Source organism: Cervus elaphus, chromosome X (assembly GCF_910594005.1).
Source record: "Cervus elaphus chromosome X, mCerEla1.1, whole genome shotgun sequence".
Classification (NCBI taxonomy): domain Eukaryota; kingdom Metazoa; phylum Chordata; class Mammalia; order Artiodactyla; family Cervidae; genus Cervus; species Cervus elaphus.
This window is the reverse complement of record NC_057848.1, coordinates 118201006-118227919: the sequence shown is the minus strand read 5'-3', so window position 1 is coordinate 118227919 and position 26914 is coordinate 118201006. Positions and strand designations below refer to the sequence as shown.

Genomic DNA, 26914 nt, shown 5'->3' with positions numbered 1-26914 from the left:
GATTATTGGAAAAGTGAAAGTGTTAGTCGCTCAGTCATGACCAACTCTTTGCGGCCACACGGACTGTAGCTCACCAGGCTCCTCTGTCCATGGAATTCTCTAGGCAAGAATACTGGACTGGGTTGCCAGGTGATTCTCCAGGGTATCTTCCCCACTCAGGGATTGAACCCAGCTCTCCTGCACTGCAGGTAGATTCTTTACCATCTGAGCCCCGAGGGAAGCCCAAGTAGAATGTTACATTCTGCTAAGTGCTTTTTCTGAATTATGTTAGTATTCTCCTGCAGCTGTAACAAATTACCACATGCTTGGCTTAGCACAACACAATTTTGTTATCTTACCATTCTGGAGGTCAGAAGGGTGAAATGGGTTTAAACAGGGCCAAAATCAGTGTGTCCACAGTGTTATATTCCTCTGAGGCTACTAGGGAAGATTCTGTCCCATGCCTTTCCTATGTTGGAGTCCACCTCTACTCCTTGGATCCTGCCCCTTTCTCCATGTGCAAAGGCAGCAGCCTAGCATCTTCCAGCTTCTCTCCTCTCTGACCTCTGCTTCTGACATCACATCTCCTACTCTTCAGTCTCATTTTCCTGCCACCCCTTATAAATAGGACCTTTGTGGTTAGATTGGTGCACCCAGATCATCCAGGATAATCTCCACATCTCAAGATCCTCAACTTAATAACATCTGCAGAGTATTTTCCGCCATGTAAAGTAACATATTCACAAGCTACAGAGATTAATGCTTTTGGGTGCCATTGTTCTGCCCAGGATGTGCATCAGTTGAGTTGATGGCATGGCTCTCTTTTGGAGAGATTAATATGATTGATTTCATATATTGATTTCCAAATGTTCAAGAGGACTTTCAGTTTGAGAGTTACCCCATTTGGTCAGAAAGGTTTCTTTTATGTCTGTTGTTTTTTATTTACTAACCATTTGTTACAAATTTTTGTGTCTGTCTTCTTGAGGAATATTGGTTTGCAGTTATATTTTCTTGTAATGTCCTGGTCTGGTTTTGGTATAGGGATAGCCTGGTATAAGGATCATAGCTTCCGAGAGAGAATTGCCAAGAATCACAATCTCTTCATTTTTCTGACACGATTGTATAAATTTGTGCTATTTCTTCCAGAAATGGTCCATAGACCAGACCAGCGAGGCCAACTGTGCCTGGAGTTTCCTTTGTGGGAAGACTTTAGCCAAAAATTCTATTTCTTTTAGAGATACAAGGATACTCCGGTATTCTCTATTTTCTTGAGTGTGCTTTGAAAAACTGTGTCTTTCTAACATTTGGTTCTTTTTTTTTTTTCCTATGTTGTCTTTCTAGTAAAGTTTTTCTAATCATTCCCTTACTGCCATTTTAGCATTTTTGCACTCTGAAGTCATGTCACTTCTGTGGCTCCTTATATTGGCCACTTGTGTCTTAGTGACTTTCTTTTCTTGATTGGTCTACAGCCAGTTTACACATTGTATAAATGTTTTGAATGAATCAGCTATTGTCTCCACTGTATTTTCTCTATTACTTGTTTGTTTTCCATTTCATTGCTATCTTTATTGTTTCCTTCTACTTCCTCTCAGATTAATTTTGACTTCTTTTGGTGGCATCTCAGTTTTGCAGTTCCTTGATGTTAGCCCTTTCCTCTTTCTAAATATAATCACGCAAGGAGCAAATTTCTCTCTAACCAAGGCTTTAACTTAATCACACCAAAGTTGATAGGTTGTGTTTACATTTCCCTTTAGTGGATAATACTTTCACATTTCCCTAGTGTCTCTTTGATCGTGTGTTATTTGGAAATCTTTGCTAAATTACAAAGTCTGGGGATTCTCTAGAAATCTTCTTGCTATGAATTTCTTGATTTATTCCACTGTGCCCAGAGGACATCCTCTACATGACTCTAATCCTTCTTAATTGATGGAGTATTGTTTTCTAATCCGATGAGAGGCTCTTTCTTGGTGCATGTCCCACGTGCCTTTGGAGAGGACAGTGTTTTCTGCTGCTATTGAGAGGAATGTACTATAATTAGGTCTAAGTAGTTGAGAATGTTGTTAAAGTTTTCTTTGTAACTACTGGCCTTCTGCCTACTTACTATATCAAAATCTCAGAAACAATGTTTGAATTTTCCAAATGTTAAATGCCTTTGTCTATCTAGATCTCTTTTAAGTTCAGTCTGTTTTCCCTTTACGTAATTTAAATTCCGATTGTCCAGTGCGTCGAGGACTGTTCTGTTTTCCTGAGTAATTAGCCCTTTCCCCCTCCCATTATTAAATATGCTTGTTTATCACTGATTAAAACTCCTGATCCTACAATCGACCTTATCCTTTATCATACCTTCTCATTTTGTCTTACAATTTACCTTCACATATGGCCTATTTCTTTCCAATCCTTTTCCATTGAATCTACCTCTGTCTCTAAAATAAATGAGTTTCTATGTAACAGCAAATTATGGAATCTTGCACCTATTCTATCTGGAAATCTCAACCTTTCACTTGGAAAGTTCAGGATATTTACATATAGTTTAAGTTAGAAATAGTATTGACTTTAAATCTGTCATCTTATTTCAAGTCAATTTCTTTCCCTCTTTTCTTTCCTTCCTTCATTCCTCCTTTTCTTTCTCTTTCTTCTACCCTTCTTTCTTTCCATATTTCCTTAAGTTTTTCCTTTTTCCCTTTCACCCAATTCCCTTGCCATCTTCTGTACTGCTGATGTAGTTCTCAGCATTCCATTTTAATGTACACATTTATTACTTATTCCTTTTGTTTTTTATGTAAGTGGTTCCTGTAGAGAATATACTATATATATTTAAATTTAGACTTTTCACCTTCAAAGAATAAGATTCTTTACCCACACCAACACCTTTATTTTTTATAATCCTATCCATTTGCTTTTGATTCCATACAATTCTTAAAACATATATTATATCCCAGATAATGCATTGTTATTGCTCTTGGAAACATTCAGTTACCTTAATCTTTTAGAAACCATTCCCCTCCCGGTCCCCCATATATTTGACATTTGTATAGATGTTTGCTCCTTTGTGTTGATCTGTGCTCGTGTTTGACGTGGTTTTCCTTTATCCAGAAGAAATGCATTCAGCGTTTTCTACTGCGCAGGCCACTGCTGGAGAATTCTGATAGTTGTTTGTTTGTTTGTTCATTTGAAGGACTACTTTATCATTATTTCTTCAACGTTATTTCTAAACTAATGTTTGGTGGCATCATCATCTCCTGGGCATCCAATTTTAGGGACTTCAACACTTCTGCAGCTTCTTGTAACCACCATCACAATCAGTATACAGAAGAACAATTCTGCAACCCCCAAGACGTCCCCAGTGCTATCCTTTTGCAGTCAAGCTCTACTCCCACACTTAACCAAGGCACCACCAATTTGCTGTCTGTGACAACACAGATTTGTCTTTTCAAGACCATCCTACATATGAAGCCATTTAAAAGTAACTTGAGGTTGCCTTCTATCACTCAGCATAATGTTACTGAGTTTCATCCACATTGTTGACTGTATCAATAGTTCTTTCCTTTCTAGGGCCGAATAGTGTTCAATAATATGAAAATGATGCACTTTGCTGAAGGACATTTGTTTGGGTTGTTGCTCTGTTTTGTTGATTATGAACACAGCTATTGCTAGAACATCCCTGAAGAGGTTTTTGTGTGAACTCACGTTAAACTTCTCTAGGGGAAATACTTTGGGGGTGACGTTGTTGGTCACGTGGCTAAGCATAAGTTTAACTTCATAAGAAGCAATAAATCTCTTTCCACAGTGCCTGTGCCACCCTGCATTCCCACCAGTAACCTGTGGCCAGTCCACTCGCTGCCCATCCTCAGCATCATTTGGTATTGTCCGATGTTTTCTTGTTTGTTTGTTTCTCTGCTTGCTTCTTTGTTCATTTTGCTTAGTTTTGTTGTGTCTTGGCAATTTTAAAATGGGAAGACTGGTATTTCACCTTAGTTTTAATTTACGCTTGCCTGAGAGCCCGGGAAGTTGAACATACGCTCATGTGCTCAGTCGCCCCTATGTATTCTTTTCATTGAAGTATCTCTTCAAATATTTTTTCCACTATTTTCTTTCTGTTGACTTTTGACAGTTCTTTATATATTCTGGATACAAGACCTTTGTTGGCTATGCAATTTTAAAATACATTCTCCCAGCCTGCGATTTGTCTTCTCAAACTCCTGACATTATCTTTCACAGAGGAAGGGGACCTTTTTGGAGTCATAGCTAAAACATTGTTGCCAGACTCGAGGCTGAAGATTTTGTGTTATTTTCTTTTAAACGTCTTACAGTTTCATGTTCCTGGTTTATATCTAAGATTCATTTTTAGTGGGTTTTAGGATAAGGAATGAGGCTCTCTTTCAGATGGACGTTCAATTCTTCCCACACATATTCTGATAAGACAATACTTTCTTCATTCAATCGCTTTTGTAACTTTGTCCAGAACGAATTGGCTATATTTGAAGAAACTAGTTCTGGAGTCTCCCCTCTGATTTATTTATTTGTGTGTCTGTTGCTTCACCATTGTCACACTGACTTTTGTTTACTGTAGTTTTATAAGGATTATTATTATTATTATTATTTTGCCTGGAGCCCCCTTTATAAGATTTTTTATTAATTGTTATTGGAGGATGGTTGTTTTACAATTTTTGTGTTGGAGTTGCTGTATAGTGAAGGGAATCTGCCATATGTATATACGTAGCCCCTCTTTTTTTTTGGATTTCCTTCACATGTATGCCACCAGAGAGAATTAAGTAGAGCTCCCTGTGTGATATAGTAGGTTCTCATTAGTTATCTCTCTTATGCAGTGTAGAGTATATGTGTTAATCCCAATCTTCCAGTCATCCCTTTGGATATCTATATGTTTGTTCTCTACCTCTGTATCTCTATTTCTGCTTTGCAAATAAGTTCATCTGGGTCACGTCTCTAGATTCCACATACAAGTGATATTATAAGATTATCTGTTTTTCTCTTCTGACTTTCTTCACTCAGTATGACAGTCTCTAGGTCCATCCACATCTCTGAAAGTGGCCCAATTATGTTCACTTTTATGGCTGAGTAATCCTTCACTGTATCTATGGATCACATCGTCTCTATCTGTTCCTCTGTCGATAGACATTTAGGTTGCTATTGTAAGTATCGTGGCAATGAACACTGGGGTGCTTGTATCTTTTTGAATCATGGTTTTCTCGGGGGGTATATGCCTAGGAATGGGATTGCTGGGTCTCATGGTAGTTCTACTTTTAGTTTTTAAGGAACATCCCTATTGTTCTCCATGTGGGTGCACCAATTTACATTCCCATCAACAGGGTAGGAGAGTTTGCTTTTCTCCCCAGTACTACAGCGTTTGTCATGGGTAGGTTTTTAGATGCTGGCCATTCTGACCAGTGTGAAGTGATACCTGATTGTTGTTTTGAAGGGCTTTTCCTGGTGGCACAGTGGTAAAGAATCCGTCTGCCAATGCATGAGACACGGATTTGATCCCTAGGCTGGGAAGCTTCCCAGGAGAAGGAAAAGGCAATGTACTACGGTATGCTTGCCTGGGAAATCCTGTGGACAGAGGAGCCTGGTGGGTTACAGTCCATGGGGTCGCAGTGTTCGATATGACTGAGTGATTGAACAACAACAGTTATTTTGATAATGGTCATTCTGTCTGGCATGAGGTTAGAGACCTATTGTTGTTTTGATTTGCATTTCTCTACTAATTAGTGAAGTTCAGCATCTCTTCCTGTGTTTGTTGGCCGTCTGTATATCTTCTTTGGAGAAATGTTTACTTAGGTATTTGGCCCATTTTTTGATTGGATTGTTTGTTTCTCTTTTTTTATATTGAGCTACACGAGCTGTTTGTATATTTTAAAGATGAATCCCTCATCAGTGGCTACATTTACACATATTTTCTCCCATTCTGTGGGTTGTCTCTTTGTCTTGTTTATGGTTGCCTTTGCCTTTTGATTTAATTAGGTCCCATTTGTTCATTTTTGGTTTTGTTTTCATTACTCTAGGTGGTGGGTCATAAAAGAACTTCCTGTGATATGTCAGAGAGTGTTCTGTCTATGTTTTCTTCTAAGAGTCTTTTTATAATTTACTTAAAAAATATTTCTTTATTTTTCACTGCTCAGGGCTTTAGTTGTGGCATGCGGGAACTTAGCTGTGGAATGTGAGATCTAGTTCCCTTACCAGGGAACAATCCCTGGTCCACTGCAATGGAAGCATGGAGTCTCAGCCCCTGGACCACTAGGGAAGTCTCTCCTCTAAGAGTTTATAGTGTCTGAGCTTACATTTAAGTCTTTAATCCATTTTGAGTTTATTTTTGTGTATGGTTTTAGGGAGTGTTCTAATTTCATCCTTCTTTTTTAATTAGTTTATTTTTTATTGAAGGATAATTGCTTTACAGAATTCTGCTGTTTTCACATGTAGCTGTCCAGTTATGGGAGCACCACTTATTAAAGAGGCTGTCTTTTCTCCATTGTGTATTTTCACCTCTCTGTCATGGATTAGGTGACCATAGGTGCGTGGGTTTCTCTCTGGGCTTTCTATCCTGTTCCATTGATCTTTATTTCTGTTTAAGTGCCAGTACCATACTTTCTCGATAACTGTCGCTTTGTAGTGTAGTCTGAAGTCAGGAAGGTTGATTCCTCTAGCTCTGTTTTATCTTTCTAAAGATTCTGTTGGCTATTTGGTGTATTTCATGGTTTTGTGCAAAATGTAAAATTTTTTCTTCTAATCTGTAAAAATATCATTGGTAATTTGATAGGGATTTCATTGAATCAGTAACTTGCTTTGGCTTATACAGTCATTTTCACAATATTAATTCTTCCAGCCCAAAAACATAGTGTGTGTGTGTGTGTGTGTGTGTGTGTGTGTGTGTGTGTGTGAAAAAAGTGAAGTCGCTCAGTCGTGTCTGACTCTTTGTGACCCCATAGACTGTATCCTACCAGGCTTCTCTGTCCATGGCATTTTCCAGGCAAGAATACTGGAGTGGGTTGCCATTTCCTTCTCCAGGAGATCTTCCCGACCCAGGGATTGAACCCGGGTCTCCTGCATTGCAGGCAGACGCTTTACCATCCGACTATATCACTCCATCTGATTGTGTCCTCTTTGACTTCTTTCATCAGTGTCATAGTTTTAATGAGTACAGATCTTTTGACTTTTTAGGCAGGTTTATTCCTAGGTATCTTATTCTTTCCGTTGCAGTGGTAAATGAGATTGTATCCCTGATTTACATTTCTCATCTTTCATTGTTAATGTGTAGGAATGCAAGCAATTTCTGTGTGGGTTAATACGTTTTAAATGAGATAATAATATGACTCCTCCCATTTTATTCTTCCCTTTCACAATGTTTGGGTTAGTTTAGTTTCTTTTGCTTTTTAAATAAGCTTTAGAATCAACTTGTCTACACCTGCTAAACTTGCTGCCGGGGTTTTTATTAGACTTGCATTAAATCTATAGATAAATTGAGGGGAGAACATTCATCTTTTCTGTGGTAAACATTCCAATCCATGATCGTGGTATATTCTTCTATTTACTTAGGCTATTTTCAATTTCTTTGTTCACTGTTTTGCAGTTACACCATGCAAATGCTGGGTGTCATTTGTTAGATTCACGACACAGAATCACCGGTATTTGTGAGTGGTACGTGGTAGCACTCTCTTCAGTTTCACTTTCCAACACTTCTTTGCTAGGATATAGAAATGTGGTTGATTTTGTTCTAATCTTGTATCTTGCACTCTAGGTAAATTCCCTTACTAGTTCTGGGAGACTATGTTATATCTGTGTCATTTCAACAGAGATAATCAGCTTGTGAATTGGAACAATTTTAATTTAGTCCGCTGATTTGTGCCACAGCATGGATGAATTTCCAAAGCATTGAAGCAGAGGGGAAAGCAGGCAGACCGAGAAGATTAAATGTTGCACGTTGATGTGTATTACAGGCTCTAGTGAAGAGTGTTCTAACCTATAAGCAAAATAGAAAGGAGATCAGAGGTTGCCTAAGGCTGCACGTGGATGGTAGGGATTCACTGGGAGGGAGCAGAAGAGAACTTTATTAGGTGATGGAAATGTTCTCTTTCTTGACCGAGGTGCTAGTTACATGGTAGATTTACCAAAGGCCTTGGACCTGTACCCTTAAATGGACACATTTTTTTTTTTTTTTTTTTTTGCTGGACAATGAAACCCCAGTGCAACTGATGAAGAGAATCTTTGAGTATTAGTTTAATTTGGAGGAATTCGGGTTGCAAATAAGCAACATCCAAACCATGGACCTCTGATAATGAACATCTTCAGGGCTTTATCAGTCACGCAATGTTCTCTTTGTGGGCAGCAAGCAGGGGACTCTCGCCAGGCTCTGCAGTCTCCTGAAACCCGCCCACACACAGAAGAGCACAGTGTACTTTGGGCAAGAATGTGAAACTAGAGCTGAGGTTGGACACCATTTCCTGGGAACACCCTTCCGCACTGATTCTTGCCCTTGCTGCCCTCGTCCCTCCTGCAGTCCGAACCTTGGGCCTAGGGCCCATGTCTTCCCCTGTGTTGGGGAAAGAAGGAAGAGATTTGCCAGGGTGGCCTGATTCTAGGACTCCTCCTCTGCCTCCCCAATCGGGGTGCCAGGACACCACAGTGTCCTAGAGAGCTTCAGAGAGAAGCTAATTTGTAGATGTTGCCTTCCTGAAAGGTACACGATTGTCAGGATCTCAGCTCGCTCAGATTCCTGGCTGAAAGCAGTGCACTGCTCATAGTGAAGCTTCATCTTCCAACGTCTTCCTTCCTTGCTTTCAGAAGGCTCACTCTCACCTAGAGCTGATCTCTCATGCCTCCTCCATCCAGGTGGCCTCTAGTAGCCTCAAGCTCTCAGTTCAGCTCAGCTCAATCGCTCAGTCAAGTCTGACTCTTTGAGACCCCATGGACTGCAGCACACCAGGCCTCCCTGTTCATCACCAACTCCCGGAGTTTACTCAAACTCATGTCCATGGAGTGGACATGATGGTGATGGTGTCCATCCAACCGTCTCATCCTCGGTCATCCCCTTCTCCTCCCGCTTTCAATCTTTCCCAGCATCAGGGTCTTTTCAAATGAGTCAGTTCTTCTTCGCATCAGGTGGCCAAAGGATTGGAGAATATTCAGGACTGACTTCCTTTAGGATGGACTGGTTGAATCTCCTTGCAGTCCAAGGGACTCTCAAGAGTCTTCTCCAACACCACAGTTCAAAAGCATCAGTTCTTCGGCGCTCAGCTTTCTTTATAGTCCAACTCTCACATCCATACATGACCACTGGAAAAACCATAACCTTGACTACCCGGACCTTTGTTGACAAAGTAATGCCTCTGCTTTTTAATACGCTGTCGAGGTTGGTCATAACTTTTCTTCCAAGGAGTAAGCGTCTTTTAATTTCATGGCTGCAGTCACCATCTGCAGTGATTTTGGAGCCCCACAACATAAAGTCTGTCACTGTTTCCACTGTTTCCCCATCTATTTGCCATGAAGTGATGGGACCGGATGCCATGATCTTAGTTTTCTGAATGTTGAGCTTGAAGCCAACTTTTTCACTCTCCTCTCTCACTTTCATCAAGAGACTCTTTAGTTCTTCTTCGCTTTCTGCCATAAGGGTGGTGTCATCTGCATATCTGAGGTTATTGATATTTCTCCCGGCAATCTTGATTCCAGCTTGTGCTTCATCCAGCCCAGCGTTTCCACGATGTACTCTGCATATAAGTTAAATAAGCAGGATGACAATATACAAGCCTTGGGGTACTCCTTTCCCTATTTGGAACCAGTCTGTTGTTCCATGTCCAGTTCTAACTGTTGCTTCCTTACCTGCATACAGATTTCTCAGGAGGCAGGTCAGGTGGTCTGGTATTCCCATCTCTTTCAGAATTTTCCACAGTTTATTGTGATCCACGCAGTCAAAGGCTTTGGCATAGTCAATAAAGCAGAAATAGATGTTTTTCTGGAACTCTCTTGCTTTTTTGATAAACCAACGGATGTATCCCTCCTGTTTTACAGGGGCCTCATGCAAATTAAGACTTCTCTGGACGGTGTACGGGAGTTCATTTGCTCCACACTGTCATCAGCTCTTAGCATCCACCGACTTTTCCATTTTCGAGGTTCATGTGTTCATTGGGAATGTACACCCCTTCTCACTTCTCGAAATTTGTAACCCCTGGAAAGTCAACTGTCTCAAAATCAATTGAATGTGTTTGCTTAACCCCACACTAGGGCAACTGGCCTGGAAAGGGGCTGTTGTGTCCCCCTCAGGTGTGAGAGTCCATTTCTGACCAGGATGTTGAAGTGCTGGCCTCTCCAGGCCACAGGAGTGAGGATGTGCCAGGAGGTTGCGTGGGCAGTGGCAGGCCTGAAAAGCCGAGGGTGACCCTCAGGGGCAGGGAGGCCATGAGGGGTGGGGCTCTGGCTCAATGAAAGGAGATGGAAAACTGTATATGTTTCCTGGGTGATCAAGAGGGTGGGTGTTTGCAGAGAGGAGTGAGAGGTTGGGGTGTCACTGCATGGCACTGTGAATCCCTCAAAGGCAGTGGCAACAGACTGCAGTGGTCAGAGCACACACTTGGGCTCAAAGCATCCTGGGTCCCAGTCCAAGCACTGCCACCTCCTGGCTGTGGGACTCAGGGCAAGTGTCTTCCCTCTCAGAGCCTCAGGGTCCTCATCCATGGAATGTACCTGATCATCTGTTCCCTTGAAGCTATCTGGTGATTGACGTCAAGGCCGTGCGAGCCATTGCATGCGAATTGTCAGGAACTGGACACAAGTGAATCAGTGAATGCTTGTCCATCAACAAGTGCCTGAGGAGTCAGATGGCACAGGCCTAGGCTGGGGAGAAATCTGCCGGAGCTGCCAAGGTGCATGTACACCTCAGCCAAGGCCCCGGCACATAGTAGGGCCTCAGAAAACACTGGCTGAGACCTGTTGTGGCCTTTGTGGTGGGGGACCCCGTGGAAGGGCTGAGGCTGGGGGCGGGAGGGAGGCCTGCCTTGGTCTCATGTCTGTCCTGCGGTTGAAGTTCGGCCACCTCCGCGGTGCCAGTCGTCCCTTTCTGGGGCACTCAGGGTCTGTCCCCGATCCCTGGGACCTGCCTTCCTCCTTGCTCCTGAGGCTGCCTCTCTTGCTCACTTCCTCACTCCCCACCTGGCTCTCAGCACTGCCCCCTGCACGGTGTGGAGGGGCAGGAGCCAGGTGAAGATATCCATGGGGAAGGGGGCGGAAGGGGAGAGAGGTGCAAGCCTGGAGGCCCGGAGAGGTGGTGACTCCCCCAGCATCCTGCCTCTGAGAGCTGCTCTCGCCTCCTTTCCAGATGAGCTGCCTTATCTCAGGTGCCCGTGGCACACAGTGCTCCCGCTCACACCTGCGGCTGGTGGTGAGTGCCCCGACCTCGTCCATGAGAAGGCAGGTACCTACTGAGTGCACAGTAGGGTCCTGGGAGGTCCCAGGTTGAGGGAGCCAGAAATAGTCCAGTGTCATTCATCACGCCAGAGCGGGGTTCCCCAAATCCGGACCGTCAACCCGGATACCTGCACCTGGGAGGGGACTGAATCTCTGTCAGAGTCACAGAGTGTCCACGGGGCAAGGCATCAACCCAGCAGCCAGGGAGGCAGACAGCAAAGCGCCAACAAACAAGGCAGAAACCCATGTGAAGCCTGTCTTTAAGGGAGGGGTCCACACAGAGCCTGCCTCCTGGGGGTATGGCCCAGGCCATCACTCAGAAGGGTTGCACTAGTGGTGGACTCCTGCTGCTTGCTTGGAATTCTTACTAATTTTTGAGCCAAGTGATGGGTGTTTCTGCTTTCCACTGGGCCTGGAACATGATGCAGTTGGGTCTGGGTCAGGATCCAGGTCTGGTTGAGGGAGTGGAACCTGTTCTTGGGGCAAAGAGGCAAGCAATGGGTGGCTGGGCAGGCGGGCTGCGGTCTTTACACTACTCTCTCCTTCCTCTTAACCTGGAGCCTTGTCCTCCAAGCTGTGGACATCACTGAGATACCCAGAAAAGTCCCGGATGGCCCCTTCCTGCTACGGAGTCCTTCCCAGAGTTCCAAAGTGCCTCTGCCCTCACTGTCGTCTGCCTGGGGAATGAAAGTTTAGCCTCAGCCCCCTCAGGGATCACACAGCCCTTGAAGACACAGGGACCTAAGCTGGCCTTGGCCTCACTGGGAGAGCCCTGCTTCCAGGGAGAAGTACCCAGGAGCCTCCCGAAGAGCCTCGGGTCATGGTCATGGGCAATGGGCTGTCCAGGTCTGCCTGCAGCTTTCTCCCATGAAATAGGCTGTCTTGCCTATGATGGTTTCTCCTTTACCTGCTGGAGGTGTGAGGATGTCACTGTGAGGCCTACCTCGCAGTCCTTAGGACTCGGGAAGAGGGATGAGGTCCTAAAATTGTGTGGCTGATGAGGGAAGGAATCCTGGACAGTGACTCCAGAGATGGGGTGGGGCAGGTAGGTCCTGGGGGATGTCTGTGGAGCCTGTCCCTTGGTGGGAGGGACAGTGGCACCAGCTCACAGCCCTCCACCCCACCCTTGCTCCTGTATTTGACCGCCACTGTATTTGACTAGGGGCGCACAGTGTAGGAGATCATGAAACTGTGGACTGGAGCCTCTGGAAACTCATGGTCGCCCCCCCCCCCCCTCAGCTGGCATCTCTGCCCTTCCCAGCGCCGGACCCACCCACACCTGCCTGTCTTTTAGGCAGAGGCGGCCCCCACCTGTCCCCGAGGGCCTGATCACGGGCTGCTCAGAGCCACACCTGCCCAGGAAAAGGAGGAAACATCTGATTGATTTCGCAACTTTAATGTAACACAGATACCCAAAACACGACAGCACGAGGAAAGCACACAATGAAAGCAGGAAGGGCATAGAGTGCGTCATCTTGCATGCCATCTTCCACGGACAGGGAGAAGCGGGCCTAGAGTGCTCTGTCAGGGACCGGGCAGCGGAGGCACTCTGGCTCGGCGGGGGACTGCCGCAGCTCTTCAGGGCTGCCTGGAACCAGGAGACACAAAAGCCGGAGTAGAGGTGTCAATGCACGTGAGGGACAGCAAGGACAGACTGAGGGTCTTGTCAGGCTCTCCTCGTTCCCTCAGGACACCCCAGGCCTACCCCTGACACCTCCCAGCCCGTCCCCACCCCAGCCTCCAGAGTCCCGTGTAATGACCTCCAATCTTACTGAATCCAGGAGAAGAAGCTGGCACTGGTTCTGGCGGCGTTTCTGGTCCGGATGGTGGAGCTGGTGCTGGGGCCATCAAGCATGCTGGCGCTGGCCGCGCCATTGGTGCCACTGCTGACACCAGCCCTCCAGGTACCTCTCCTGTTGGCACGGTTGCTATTCAGAATGTACTGATGGTATCTGGCCCAGAAAGCAAAGGGGATCCTGGACCAGGCGTCGCCAAAATCTCCGTCCTCATCCCAGGTCAGGAGCTCCACCTGGATATCATCCCAGCTCCACCGTCCAATCAGAGCTTCCTCCCCGATGTTCATCTGGGCCCTCATCTGGGCCCTGGCATGCTCCTCAGCCATGTCCACATCCATCGTCTTGAAAGCATCATCCACAGCCTCCAAGAAATGAGCCCTCCATTCCCGGGGGTCTCGGTTCTGATACTGCGATGGAAGCACAGCAACCGTGTGAACACTTACCCCCACCTCGCTCAGCACCCACTTCCCGCCTTTCACTCACTTAAGCCCTTTGTGAAACCATGTTAAAGACCCACACGACTGAAATTGGGCTCCCGTCATTCCATGCCAGACCTGGGATTTCACCCCGTCCACTCCCTACAGTCTGTGAACTGGTATCAGTGACTTGGGAACCTTGCTGGGCCTTGGCGCCCTCACTGGACAAAGGGCGTCAGGAGGCCGGGACCAAGACACAAACCAGGTATGGGAAGGTGCAGCCAGAACACAGGCTCTGCCCTACCTGGGCGATGAATCTCAGCACCCTCATCTTGCTGGTCTCATGGCAGGCGCGCAGACCCCAGAGGAACTCATACTCGGGTGGGCTGCTACTGGGGACCTTCTTGTATTCCAGGTACCTGCGTGAGAGGGGACAACAAACCTCTGCTCCCAGACAGGCACACCTGTGGCTGGCTGCTCCAGTGCCTCCCAGGTAGTCCCTTCCCAGCCCCGAGGCTGCAGCTCAGCTGCTGCAGGAGGCCTGCCCTGGCCCCGCAGCCCCTGCCCCGCCTTCCACACTGGCTCCCAGGGTTTCTGCCTCCTAAATGCAGGGGCTCACACCCCTAGGCCACTGGTCCTGCCCAGCAGCCATGGGGAGGTGCAGGGGGCACGTGTAGGGTACTTGCTCAGAGGAAGGCCACGAGTTTTGTGCCCCTTGTCACAATAACCCAGATTCCTGTTGGGTCTGGTGTAAGCAGGAGCCATTGCTTCAGGCTCCATACTCTGAGCACAACCCACCATGGGGCTCGTCCGCGACCCGACTGAACCCTGGGAGAATCCATCCTGGTAAACGACTGTATGGGAAGAAACAGTCAACCAAGAGTAGGGGGCTCCACACATACTCCCAAACATCTGTGAACGTGTGTTTGTGGGGCGGCAGGGGTGGGGGTGGGTGGGTGAACATGCACACAGGGCCTTTGTGAGGGCACAAGAGATCTCCAAGCACTGATGATGGGGCGAGCCTGGGCTAGAAAACCAGCAGGGCCAGGCTCCAGGCCCAGATGGGCCTTATTCCAGTCAGGGCCATGATCAGGTTTCCACTCTCTGAGTCCCAGGCCCCCAAGATGGAAAGCCAGGACACGGCCTACAGGGCAGGTGCTGAAGGAGGTGGGGGCTGTACCGTCCCACCCGGTGTTTACAGACCACAAGTGCTCCCTTTCCCCAGGCCTCCCTGGAATTGTCCCCTCGCCCCCCACCTTCGCATCCTCCCACCCCACACTCACACCAGACACCCATCCCTCTGCTGTTAAGACATGGGCCGGGGGATGACTTCCTCAGCCAGAGCAGCACACGAGGAAGGCTTGAGTGGGAGGCAAAGATACTCACTTCTGCTTCACAAAGTCCTCTGTAATGAGTTTCCTCAGATCGCCAAGGAATGGGTGCCTCACCCTGAGTGCAAGGAAAGGAACGCATGACTAGAGAGAGTGGCAGTGCCTGGGTTGGGCAGGAGCGCTCCCAGCAGGACTGAGGGCCTCCTAGCCTGTGAGGCGTCCTCACGGACACCTGGGCTGGCAGCAGAGGCCAGGCAGCCACTTGTCAGCAGGGCCCCAGGGAGGGGCTGGATGGAGCCCCCAGGTTCAATGGTGTCTCTGAGGTCTCGTGTGGGAACAGAGAGGGCACACGGGGCAGAAGAGGGCTCGAGGTTCAGGACCATTTCCCCATGCACCCTGGTGGACCCTTGATGCTCTCCCTAGTCCAGGATGCCACACCCCACAGAGACCGCTAGGCCACTGCAATCCTGGGGCCTCCTGTGCCCAAGGACACACTGAGGAGCGGGAGCCAAGAGACCCCAATCATACCCGGGGCGCAGTCCCATCTTGCGCAGTGCCTCCCAGAGGACAGCTGTGAGAAGAGATGAGGTACAAGAGTTTAGCAGACGGAGGGAGGTGAGACGATGGGCAACCCCCCAGCTGCCTGTCCAGCCACTCACCCTCGCTGGCGCGGTTGCCGTTCATGAAGATGACACCCAGAATCACCAAGAGGAGACTCAGCCTGGGAGTGTCCTTGGTCCTGAAGGCGTAGAAAGAGGGATCCTGTCCAGCAGCCATTTGCCCAGGTGACCACAGCCGGCTCACCCAACTAGCCTCTCCCACACTGCTGGGCTACAGGGCAGTTCCTCCCACTCTGTATGGCTTGCTACTGCTGGTCCAGACAATTCCTTCCTCGGACTGAGACTGAGGCCCTTCATCCATCAAATGTGGATGCTAACACCTCTTCCCAGGGCTCTGTCGAGGATGGGGTTAGGCGGGGAGCAGACGATTGGCAACCCTGAGTCCAGAGGCACACCCTGACCTTCCCTGCCCTTTGCCCACTCCATCTGGAGCATGACTCCACTGGAGACCCCCGCCCCCCACTCTCCCCTTTCCCTGCCCCCTGCCCGAGGCCCACTCTGCCAAGCCCTGGCCGGGACCTTAGCAGAGAGAGGCAATCAAGAAGCTTGCTTTCCAAAAAAAAAAAGAGAGAGAGAGAGAGAGAAGAAGCAGCTTGCTTTCCTAGGGAGACAGGGGCGGGGAAGGGTGGGCAGGGCTGAAACCTGGAGAGCCGCAAAGCCTCGCCCCAGGCTACTTGCCCCTGCCTGCCCTTAGCTGCTCAGCACTGCTAACTCTGGGTGGGAGCCATGCTAGGCCCCCCAACCCTACTTTCCCGTTTCTCGAGAGGCGGGGGCAAGCACCACCAAGGAAGACCACCGGCCTCCTGTGCTTTCTCACTTTCCCAGGAGGCGGGCTGACGAATCCCGTGTGCAGACGAGAATGTACAGGTGCTCTTCCTTGTCAATTTCCTTCAGGTGGATCCCGAACTTCTACAGTGGGGAGAAAACAGAATGTGAGATCAAACATCCATGCTGGGGGTCCTGCAGGCGATCATTTGATTCCCTGTTAGAACTCTTTCTTGGCGGGGAACCCCAAGCCCTGGGGGAGGAGGGAAAGGAGAGGCCATGGAGGAAGTGCCCTGTGGGAGCACCGACACTGGCTGAGACAACGGGAGTCACCTCAGGAGACCGCAGGCGCTCAGAGAGCACGAGCGGGAGGAAGGAGGAGAGGAGGCTCGCAGAGGAAGCTCCCAGGTGCAGAGGCCAGGGAGGGCTTCCCTCCAGAGCACGCAGTCCGGCCCCTGGGCCTTGAGGGGATGCAGATGGGGGGAGGCGGGCAAGGGTTCCCTGCTGCTCCTGCTCCACAGAGCTGCCCCCGGCCCCGCACCCACCTTTTCCAGAGTGTACGTTGCTCGTTCAATGATCTCAGGGAAGTGTTCGTCATACTCTCGGATGACATCCTTCAGCATGTCTGCAGGAGGGGAGGGGTGGGCAAAGCACCAGGGCTGAGCAGCAGCCACAGAGCTACAGCCTTTCCGTCAGCCCTGCTGAGGGGAGCACACTCAGGACCCCACACCGTGCCAATGGAGCCATCGGCCAGGCCTGATCTGTGTGTGTGTGGTGGGGAGAGGGCATCTGGTGGGGGGCCCACAGGGCAGGGCGGTGGGAGCAGGGAAGGACAGAGTTCAGGGAGGGGGCAGAGGCTGCCCACCTGAGCGCTTGATGGGGATCTTCTTGTAGTCTTTAATCATCAGATATTTCACCAACTTATTTGCCTGGAGAAGGAAGAGCACACGGGGAGATCAAGGCGTGGGTGACCTCAAAGAACTGGCCCGCAAGGGAGGATAGGAGGGAGATGGGGGAAGGGCAGGCTTCCTTCTTACCCTCTCTTGCAGAAGGGTCACATTGCGGGGTGGCAAGCACAGCACGTGCCTTGAGGGTACCTGGGACCTCAGGGCCATGGGGGGCCGAGGGGCCATCTGAGGCCGCGCGGTCGTCAGCAGGGGCTGCGATGCCCTCCAGGTCGGTGGGACCGCAGGAGGCTCTCTCTCCTCCTCGCTGCTCTCATATTCGTCATCCAGGTGCTTGGACTGTACCATTAGACAGAGGAAAGACTCAGGGCGACCAGGCTCCCTGTGCAGAAGCGCCTGGCACACATCTTAGCCAGAGCAGGTACTTGGAAATAAGGGTTGTAGATGACACGCGGATGACACGTGCCCAGTGCTTACTAAGCGCCAGGCACTGAGCCAACCGCTTCTCCCTCCAGCCCCGAGGGTAGGGACTACGTGGAGTAAAAACATGCTGGTAAACTTGGCTTGGAGAAACAAGTACCAGCTGAGAGAAGAGGGAGGGGGAAGAAGAGGGAGAGGAAGGGAGGGGAGGAGGCAGAGAGCTGAGAGGGCAGAGAAAGCAGGGGAGCAAGGAGGGTGGGAGACAGCAGGGAGGTCTCACCTTCTTTGTCCTCTTGCCTCCCATTCTGGCCCAGGGCTCCGCACTCTGCTGAGAAGTCGCAGCTGCACTCTCAGGCTCAGGGATGCTCGTGGCCATCTTGGCCTTGGCGGCAGCTGCTGCCACAACATTCTGAGGCTCCACCCAGCGGGTCTTGGCGAGAGCCTTCCCGGACTTGGTCGTCTTGGGCCGGGTGGCCGCCCCCTCCCCGGTAGAGGCTGCCTGGGTGCCCCTGGAGGCAACACTGGGGCCCTCTGTGGCAGCCTCTTGGGCCGGGGCAGGTCTCTTGGGGCGTGGGAAGGCCATGCCACTGACACCTGCCGGCTGGCTGAAATCAAAGGCGTCCTTCTGACCCAGGAAGGCTGTCTTGGGCCGGGTGGCATCCATCTCACTCGCACGCGAGGCCTGGGGGAAAGCACAGGCCGTACTAGGGCCCTCGGCCGCAGCTTCCTGGGCCTGGGAGGATGTCTGCGGCTGCGAGGACCTTGCCGGAGCCCCAGGGGCAGCCATCTCGCTATTGACTAGCATCTGGGAGCTGTGCGGAGAAGCGACGCTTGTCTCAGGGGTGGCTGCCGGAGCCTGGGCAGCAGACGTCAAGGGCTGGGTATCGCCTCCTGACGCCTGGTGTGTGGCCACCGGGTGGTGGTTAGTGACCACCTGATTGTAGGTGGCACGGGCAGCAGTGGCAGCGGCCCGAGCAGCTTGGTTAGAGGCGGCGGCCCGGGCTACGTTGGCAGCACGGGCAGCCGTCTCATTGGCAAGTGTTTCTGGATCCATCCGAAATGCCTCCAGCAGAGTTCTGGCCAGCACAGGGTTTTCCAGTTCCCAGGGCTCATTCTGCAAGACCAGGGAGGGGAAGGGAGGGCAGGGCAGAGCAGGGGAGGAGAGGGGAGGGGAGGGCAGGGCAGGGCATGGCAGGGGAGGGGAAGGCAGACAGCTCTACACAGATAGTTCCCCCTGTGTTGGCCAGCCTCCGACCAGCACCCCGCCCCCCCCCGCCCCCCCCCGCCCCTCCCCACCCCAGCTTCTCCCAGTAGGAGAGGGAAGGTTTGGGTAAGCTGGGCAGTCCTTCCCCATTCAACCCCAGCCCTCATCGGCCCCCTCCTCCCATCCTCCCTGACGTCACAACAGAGAAGCCCCAGGGCTAGCAGGTGGCCGAGGAGGGGCCTCACCGCTAAGATGCGAAAGCCTGGACCCAAGCTCCCAAAGGCTCTGAGGATGCGGATGTCAAAGCTGGTGAGGGCGCCGTAGCCTCCGAAAGCACCAAATTCTTCATAGTCGTTGCCTTCAACCATGTCTTCCTCCCCGACTTCATCACTACCCTCGTCCATGTCTTCAACGTTGTACCCTTCAGATTCCTTGCGGTAGCTTCCCTCTGCCATGCTGGGGGTCCCAAGGAGAAGAGAGCTCAGCCTGAGAGGGATGAGGAGGCCTCTTCAGGGGGAGGGGGCGGGATCCAGCAGGAGGCGGGATCTCTCAGGAGGTGGAGGGCTGCAGTCACAGGGTTCCCAGGCAGTGTAAGGTTGGGGCGGGGGTGAGGGCTGCTGGGATAGATTCCCTCCGAGACAGAACCCTAGCAGAAGGACAGAGGAGGTCGGAGGAGACCCTGCACCGAAAGGGGAGTTTAGGTCACACAGGCTCCCCAGACCAACGGCTGGATTGGAACAAGGGGTGGACTGGCGGGCTTGGGTCCAGAGAGTCCCATAAGAGATGCTTTGAGAGAGGGGAAATAAAGCGCCTCGATTTAATGGCTGGAGCAGGGGGCCAGGATGCTGGGGAGGAGAAGACTTGAAGAGGCTCAGACAACGGGGACCACCAGAAGCTCTGGGAAAATGAATCCCAGGGACCCGCTAAGTCGCAGTGGAGGGGATTCAGCTGATTCAGGTCTAGGCTGGGCTCATACAGGAGCGCTCAAGATGGATGGAGTCGGGGGCGGGGCGGGGGGAGGTCCTCGGTCTAGGTGAGGCTCGAACTGGAAGCGCTGGAGGTCTCAAAGGCCAGGATCGCAACTCGGGGAAGGGGGCAAAGCGGTCAGTTGGGTTACACCGATCTCAGAATGGTTGGAGTGGGGGTGGGGCCTCCGCGCTAAGGCAGCTCAGCACGGAGCACACGCGTCAGTTAAAGGTGTTCAGATGGTGGGCTCCGGTGTTAAGCAGGGCTCGAATCGGGGAGCCTGGGTCTGGTGGCCGTGGTGGGGGGCGGCTCCTTTGTTGGCCACGGGTCTAATGGGATTCAAGTTCTGCGTGCTTGGGCTTTGTTCACATCCGGGGGCGGGAGTGGGGTGGGGAGGAAGGGCACAGCGTACCCGGTTCCACTTGCCCTCTCCCGGTCCTGTCTGGGGCTGGATCCTTACCTTCCCTGGGGCTCCAATGGCGTCCGTCCTCAGCACCAGGAACCCCGCAGCCGCGCCCTCGCCTACTGCTGCCAGCACAGCAGCTCCCACCACCCCGCCCCTTTTCTCCCCGCACCCCCCACCCCCCGCGGCTGGGCAGCCTGCGCATGCGCGGACCCCTCCAGCCGGCCCGCTCTCCCAACAAAAGCCTTTTCCACCAGGTCCCCTGTGCGCATGCGGTTCCGCCAGTGGGTGGGCGGGGTGGGTTGGGGGCGTTTTCTCCCTCCCGCCAGATTCCGCTCACCGTCAACCCCTCCGCCCCCGCGACACCGACCGGAGACGCGGGCACGCACGCCCTGTATTGCGGTTCCAACCCATCCATCATATACCCTCAGTCTCCCCACTTTTGCACACTGCTTCTCAGCCCTGCCCTCCCCCTTGCCTCTAAGCTCCTCCGGTGTGGTCTGGAATACACTGAGCCCTGCTTCCCCAGCATGAGTGACCCCTAGGTCACCAATACAGAGGTCTCTAGCCCGGTCGGTAAGTGCAACAGGAGAAATGGAAATGGCGAGAGGACAGCAGTTCCCTGTGCGTTCTCCTCCACTGTCCATCTCTAGGGCCCCCAGACACACTGGGAACATGTGCTTCCCCAGCCACTCTTCGGGCAGCTTGTGTGTGCTGGGCATTATCCTCCTCTCACAGCAACCCTGGGAGGTGGATGTCAGAATCCCCATTTTACAGATCAGGAAGCTGAGGCACAGACAGACGCATTGCCGTGAACTCACTCGACAAGGCCACAGAGCCAGTGAGGTGACAATGCAGTATTAGGGCTTGGGTCTTCCTGACTCCAAAACCCGTGTTCCATTAGCACTGGCCCCGGGGACCGAGGCACCCTCCCCTCTTCAGTTTGAGCAGCAGATCCACTCCACCTCCCCTGCCCTGTCAACATCTGTCCCGACAAACCGGGTTTCTGTTCTCTGAGACCTAAGCTCATGCTCTGCATCCCAGGGGGAACAGGTAGGGGTCCCCAGGCCCACCCCTTGCCTGCTCTATGTGGGTCCATCCAGGTGTGCGAATTGCTCCTTGGGGTCCACTCCCTGCTCTGACTGTCAGGCCCCTTCGCTGTGAGTGGCACAAATGGACTGTCCCTGAGGCCTTCCTGGTGCCCGCTGGAGCGGCCAGGACAATCAGGCACTTGTGTGTCTGAGTCATGGCAAGCCCTGATTCAGAGTAAATGTTTGGCTTGGTTCCTTCCACGGCTGGGGCCTGGGACAGCTGTGGTCTTGTGGATAGAAGCTCTCGGCTGGACTTCCAAGTTCCAGGGACGGAGTGCTGGGTCAGTCTGTCCCTAGTTGTCTGAGCCCACTTGGGTCACTGGACATCCCTGAGCCTGGTTTCTCAATATGCAAAATGGGAAGCAAAAGGAGAACTTACTGGTGTCCCACCCAAGGGCGCACATGCTCCACAATGACTGAAGAAAATGCTATGCTCCCATTTCAAATTGCACCTCTTTTTTTTTTTTTTTTAAACAAACAAACATAGTGGACTTTTATATTTGTTTTTATATCAACCTCTCCAGGACCCCTGTGTCTGAATGGAAGCTATTGCTAGGACCAGAGCTTTTACTCTCCAGTGACCAACATCAATTCTGCTTGGCTGGATGGCTTTCCTCAGCTGTTGCATAGCAACCTTCCCTGTCAGCTAGCTGCTTGTGTCTCTCAGCCCTTCTTGTGTAACACGTTTCTGTACAACGTGACCAGACCTTAGAAGTGAAAGTCTTGAAGAGCCGCTGTGTGCTAATAGAAAATGCTTTGTTCCCTTCTCATTTTGAAACTGTGCTTTTTTTTTTTTAAACAAAATCCATAGTGGACTTTTACACTTGCTTTACTTTATTTTTATTCTTATTTTTTCTTTCTTTTCTTTGTTTTTTAAATGGGGATGTAATTGACATTGAAGATTACATTGATGTCTCCACATGGGTGTCTCAAGGGCTCCTCACAGTGAGTCTGTCTCACTGTGGTATTGGGATAGCCACGCCTCCCACACACTCACATCCCCCATCTCTCTTGTTTTTAAAACTCCTGTCTTCACAGTCTCAGTACATGGCACCATGATGCACACGGCTACTCACTCCAGAAAAGGGGAGTCAACTACCGCCACTGCCAAACTTTTGTCATACACTGCACCCAGGTGGGAGACCTCTGCAGCTCTCCAGCACTACCTCTCTGTGCAGCTCTCACCCCTCCATTACTCCCAGAATATTCTAGTCACATTGGCCTCTTGGAATTCTCAACTCTGTCTCCTTCACTCATTGAGCTCTGTTTGTGTTCAGTCTTTCTGTGCTGCAGCCTGGGAACTCTATCCAAGCAAGAAGTTGGGGTTGGGGGGAATTGGACAACCCAGGGGATCACCTTGTTAATTTCCCTTATGTTGGGGACCCCTTATCCTGTGTGGCTCATGGTGCCATGATGTAAAGCTTTATAACATTTTTGATTTATAGATGTTTAGGTGGCAGAGCAAATCAGATTCCTGTTAATTCATCGTGGCTGGAAGCATGATAAATTTTTTTTTTTTTACATTCAAATGTTTTAACTGTGATCTATGCTTTTAAGATGTATCCACTCTGCTATGCATAGTCTAATTCTGTCTACGTGACCCGCAGGAATAACACATAGTGTGTATGCATGCCATTTTACTTATCTGTTCCCCCAGGGACAGACAATCATATTTCTCATCTAAGGTAATAAACATCCATTCAAGATTTCTCAGCAGGGGTTTGTCATATTGGGTTTCAACGGTCGCTTTTTAAGAAAGAATTTTTTGAAGAAAAGTGGAGAGACTAGTAGAGGGGCAAGAATAGAAACATCCAAAAAAAAAAAAAAAAGAATAGAAACATCCAGAAACCAGAGTATCTGTTGTTCCATCATACTGATGAGAAATAATTATGAGTTGTACAAGGGTTACCAGGGAGATTATGAAGCTTGTTCCCCATTTGTTTTGCAGTGGAGTTTTGTTCTAATTGGTCTTACAGTATATGTTATCCTTTTTTGATTTTATATCAGTATGACAGTGCTCTCTGCATTTCTAGGGCTAACAGTGATGCAAAAAACTGTCTAATGGCATCCAGAATGTCTATTGATAGCAGGGTTGGTTAAGGTCTCCTAATTCCAGTGGTTCCTCATGTCTGTTTTTTCCTCAGTGTTTCATGCACTAACCTCATGTAACATCAAGCGAGTTTGTGATTCTTAAGCTGTTTCTTATGGTAAACAGATTGTCCTCCTTTTGGCCTCATTTTATCTCTCAGTACTTTGACCTTGGCATTCAGGATGCCCAAATGGGCAAACATCCCTTTGCCAACTCACTGGCTTCTGCTATCCCAGCTTTATCACTAACAGGTAAAATTGGACTTTACAGGTCGTCTTCACAGCTATTTCCACATATCTAACTCTTGTCTTTCAGTGCACAGAATATTATTTGATGTACTTCACTTTTTACAATTGCTGTGAAATAGTCAACACATAGCACTTCTGCTATTTTTTGGAAAAGCCTTTCAGCTATTATTAAATTGTATATTCATAATGTTATGCAGTATTCTTTCTGGTTTCTCACCAATTACCACCTTCATCCCCGAAAAAAAGGATAAAAAAATATTTATCCAATAATAACTTTCCCTTGATGACCAGTCCCTAAATAAGACTCACACGTGTGCTGATTGATCATCCTCTTGCTTAAGCCTGTGTTAACTGTCCTAGGACTGCTGTTAACTATTGGGAAACTGATGTTGCACTGTCATTGACTCTCCTCCTGTTTGCTTCTCTCTGTCTTCCCTAAATATTTCATTGAGAAGCTATACCTGCGCTTCATACACCATCACACACAGGTGCCCACCTGGGCTCACTGTAAACTTTTAGTCATTTTCTCAGAGGAAGGGAGGGAAGATCTTATGGCAGAACTAAGATCTGTGTGTCTAGTGGAATCAGTGTGGCTATTCCTTCTCCGTTTAAGTCCATGCAAGTCCTCAGGATGTTGCCTGTAAGCCTCTATCAGCTTAGGAAAAAATTCAGGCCCATGGTGAATTACAATAAAACATGAAAATGTTAGTCACTCAGTTATGTCTGACTCTTTGCCAGCCAGGCTTCTCTGCCTGTGGGGTTTTCCAGGCAAGAATACTGGGGCGGGTTGCCATTTCCTCCTCCAGGGGATCTCCCCAACTCAGGGATCAAACCTGTGTCTCCTGAATTTCAGGCAGATTCTTTATTGTCTGAGCCACCAGGGAAGCTCATACAGCTTGGGAAATATTGGTATTTAAATGTCAAAATATGGCTGCTTTATTTCCACTGAGTCTCATAACTCTAACACCACATGCAAGAATGTCTTTGGGACTGAGTGATCATGGTTACAACCTTTTCATGGCTTGTGATATTAAATTCTCTATTTCATTTTAGATATTTGACATAATAAATTCCCAATACAGCAGCAGGGCAAACCCCACCTGGAATGCTTGTTTTGCTCCTGAAAGGGTTCAGTTTCTTGCCAGTGCCCCCATGATGGGGAATTTTTCATGGTATATATATACAAAGGACTTGATATTTCCATTTTCCTTACTACAAAACCATTGCATACATCAGTCTATTACCTTCCCTGGATGTGCTTCCCACACAGCCTCCTGAATGGAGCTTGCTTCAAAATGAGGAGAGTTTACTTGTCCCTGCCCCCTTCCCTGTAGCCTTATTACTAGTAAGACCTCAGACACTAGGCTTTCACCAGAAGCAATGAATGGAGTCGGACCTTTGTTGCCCTGATTTTTTTTACAAACAGCTTTAATTTTTCATGGCCAATGTTAAGAGCTGGTGGTGCTAGAATGAAAAGGAGGAATGTATGAAATTCATTATTTCGATCACTACCCAGTAAGGTGTGTTTTTGGGGAGACATGTTCCTTTACTTTCTGCTTGCTTCCTGCGTGTCACCTTATGGTCCCACTTGCTGTCTCTCTTCTCCATCTCTCCTGAGCTCTCCTGCATCCTTCCCTGCTTTTCGCTGCTACCTGTTTGTCTCCCTCTTTCCTATGTCTTTTCAGTCCTCTAACTGGTTTTTCTACTCAGTCCCCCCTTCTCCTTCCATCCTGTACCCCCATTCCACATCTATGTATCTTCCATTTCCTGGCATATCCCTGTCTGTTTTCCCATTGCTGGGTCCATGTGGAACCGCATATGGGAAGACCATGGATATATATTTAATATTTTCATACCCAATCCCTCTATGGATTCTTCTATCCTTTTCATTCTGTTTCTCAATTCATTGATTCCTCTGTTCATTCATTTATTCCTCCCACAAACATACTTGAGACCCTATAAGGGAACAAGCATTGGACTAGATCCTCAAGATAGACAGTAGAGAACAAAACAGACAATGGCAAATTTCACCATTGGACTTGCACTGGAATGGGCAGCAGGGGTTTCCAAAAAGTATTTCAACCATATATACACAAATACATTAATTATGACAAATAATGATAAGTGCTATGGAGGCAGTTTTCAACGTGTTAAGAAAAAAGAAGAGGAAAAGTAAATTTATTAATTTTATTAATCATTTATCTTTAATTGTTATTTTTTATTGGATTACAGTTGACTTAAAATGTTTCAAGTGTACAGAAAAATGATTCAATTACACACACATATATATTTTTTAGATTATTTTGCATTATAGATTATTACAAGATATTGAATATAGTTCCTTGGGCTATACATTAGGATTTTGTTGTTTATTTATTTTATATATAGTAGTGTATCTGGTAATTACCAATTTACCCCTACCCTCCATTTTCCAATTGGCAACCATAAGTTTGTTTTCTGTGTCTATAAGTCTAGTTCTGTTTGGTAAATAAATTCATTAATATCATTTTTTAGATTCCACAAATGAATGATATCATATGATATTTGTCTTTCTCTGATTTACTTCACTTAGCATGATTATCTCTAGATAATCTACATTTTGCCACAAGTGGCAATATTTTATTCTTTTTTATGGCTGAGTAGTATTCCATAATAAATTTATAACACGTCTTTTTTATTCATCTGTTGATGGACATTTTGGTTGATTCCATGTCTTAGTTATTTAAATAGTGCTGCATTGAACACTGGAATGTATGTATCTTTTCAAATTATGGTTTTCTCCAGATATATGCCCAGGAGTGGGATTGTAGGGTCACATGATAGTTTTATTTTTAGTTTTTCAAGGACCCTCCATACTGTTCTCCATACTGGCTGTACCAATTTACATTTCCACCAACAATATTGAAGGGTTCCCTTTTCTCCACATCATCTCCAGTATTTACTTGTACACATTTTGATGATGGCCTTTCTGACAGGTGTGAGGTGATACTTTATTATAGTTTTGATTTGTATTTCTCTAATAATTAGCAATGTTGAACATCTTTTCATGTGCCTTTTGGCCATCTGTATGTCTTCTTTGGAGAAATGTCTATTTAGGTCTTCTGCCAATTTTTTTGATTGGGTTGTTTGTTTTCTGATATTGATTTATATACACTGCTGTATATTTTGGAAATTAGTCCCTTGTCAGTTGCATCATTTGAAAATATTTTTTCTCAGTCCATCACTTGTCTTTTTTGTTGTTGTTGATGGTTCCCTCTGTTGTGCAAAAGATT

At 48.5% G+C, this 26914-nt stretch overlaps 1 protein-coding gene and 1 non-coding gene across 4 annotated transcripts; both read right to left on the bottom strand.

The window, feature by feature from the left end:
- Nucleotides 1-12768: 12768 nt before the first annotated feature.
- On the bottom strand, nt 12769-20425 carry LOC122689057 (melanoma-associated antigen D4). 3 transcript variants are annotated; one of them, XM_043895149.1, is made up of 13 exons: nt 20272-20425; nt 19091-19301; nt 17922-18755; nt 17354-17560; nt 17182-17245; nt 16862-16941; nt 16369-16460; nt 15591-15670; nt 15460-15502; nt 14987-15049; nt 13905-14019; nt 13161-13591; nt 12769-12976 (listed from the first exon to the last, which is right to left on the bottom strand). In XM_043895149.1, the coding sequence occupies exons 2-13, from the start codon at nt 19298-19300 to the stop codon at nt 12967-12969; spliced, it is 2229 nt and encodes a 742-aa protein (XP_043751084.1). In that variant the 5' UTR covers nt 19301; nt 20272-20425; the 3' UTR covers nt 12769-12966. The 3 variants fall into 3 exon arrangements, with proteins under 3 accessions (XP_043751084.1, XP_043751085.1, XP_043751086.1); XM_043895150.1 differs by having other exon boundaries at nt 19091-19331; nt 20272-20379; XM_043895151.1 differs by lacking the exon at nt 12769-12976 and having other exon boundaries at nt 13149-13591.
- On the bottom strand, nt 14270-14396 carry LOC122691122. The gene has a single exon (XR_006340358.1). It is a non-coding gene; the product is annotated as a small nucleolar RNA SNORA11 (small nucleolar RNA).
- Nucleotides 20426-26914: the final 6489 nt, after the last annotated feature.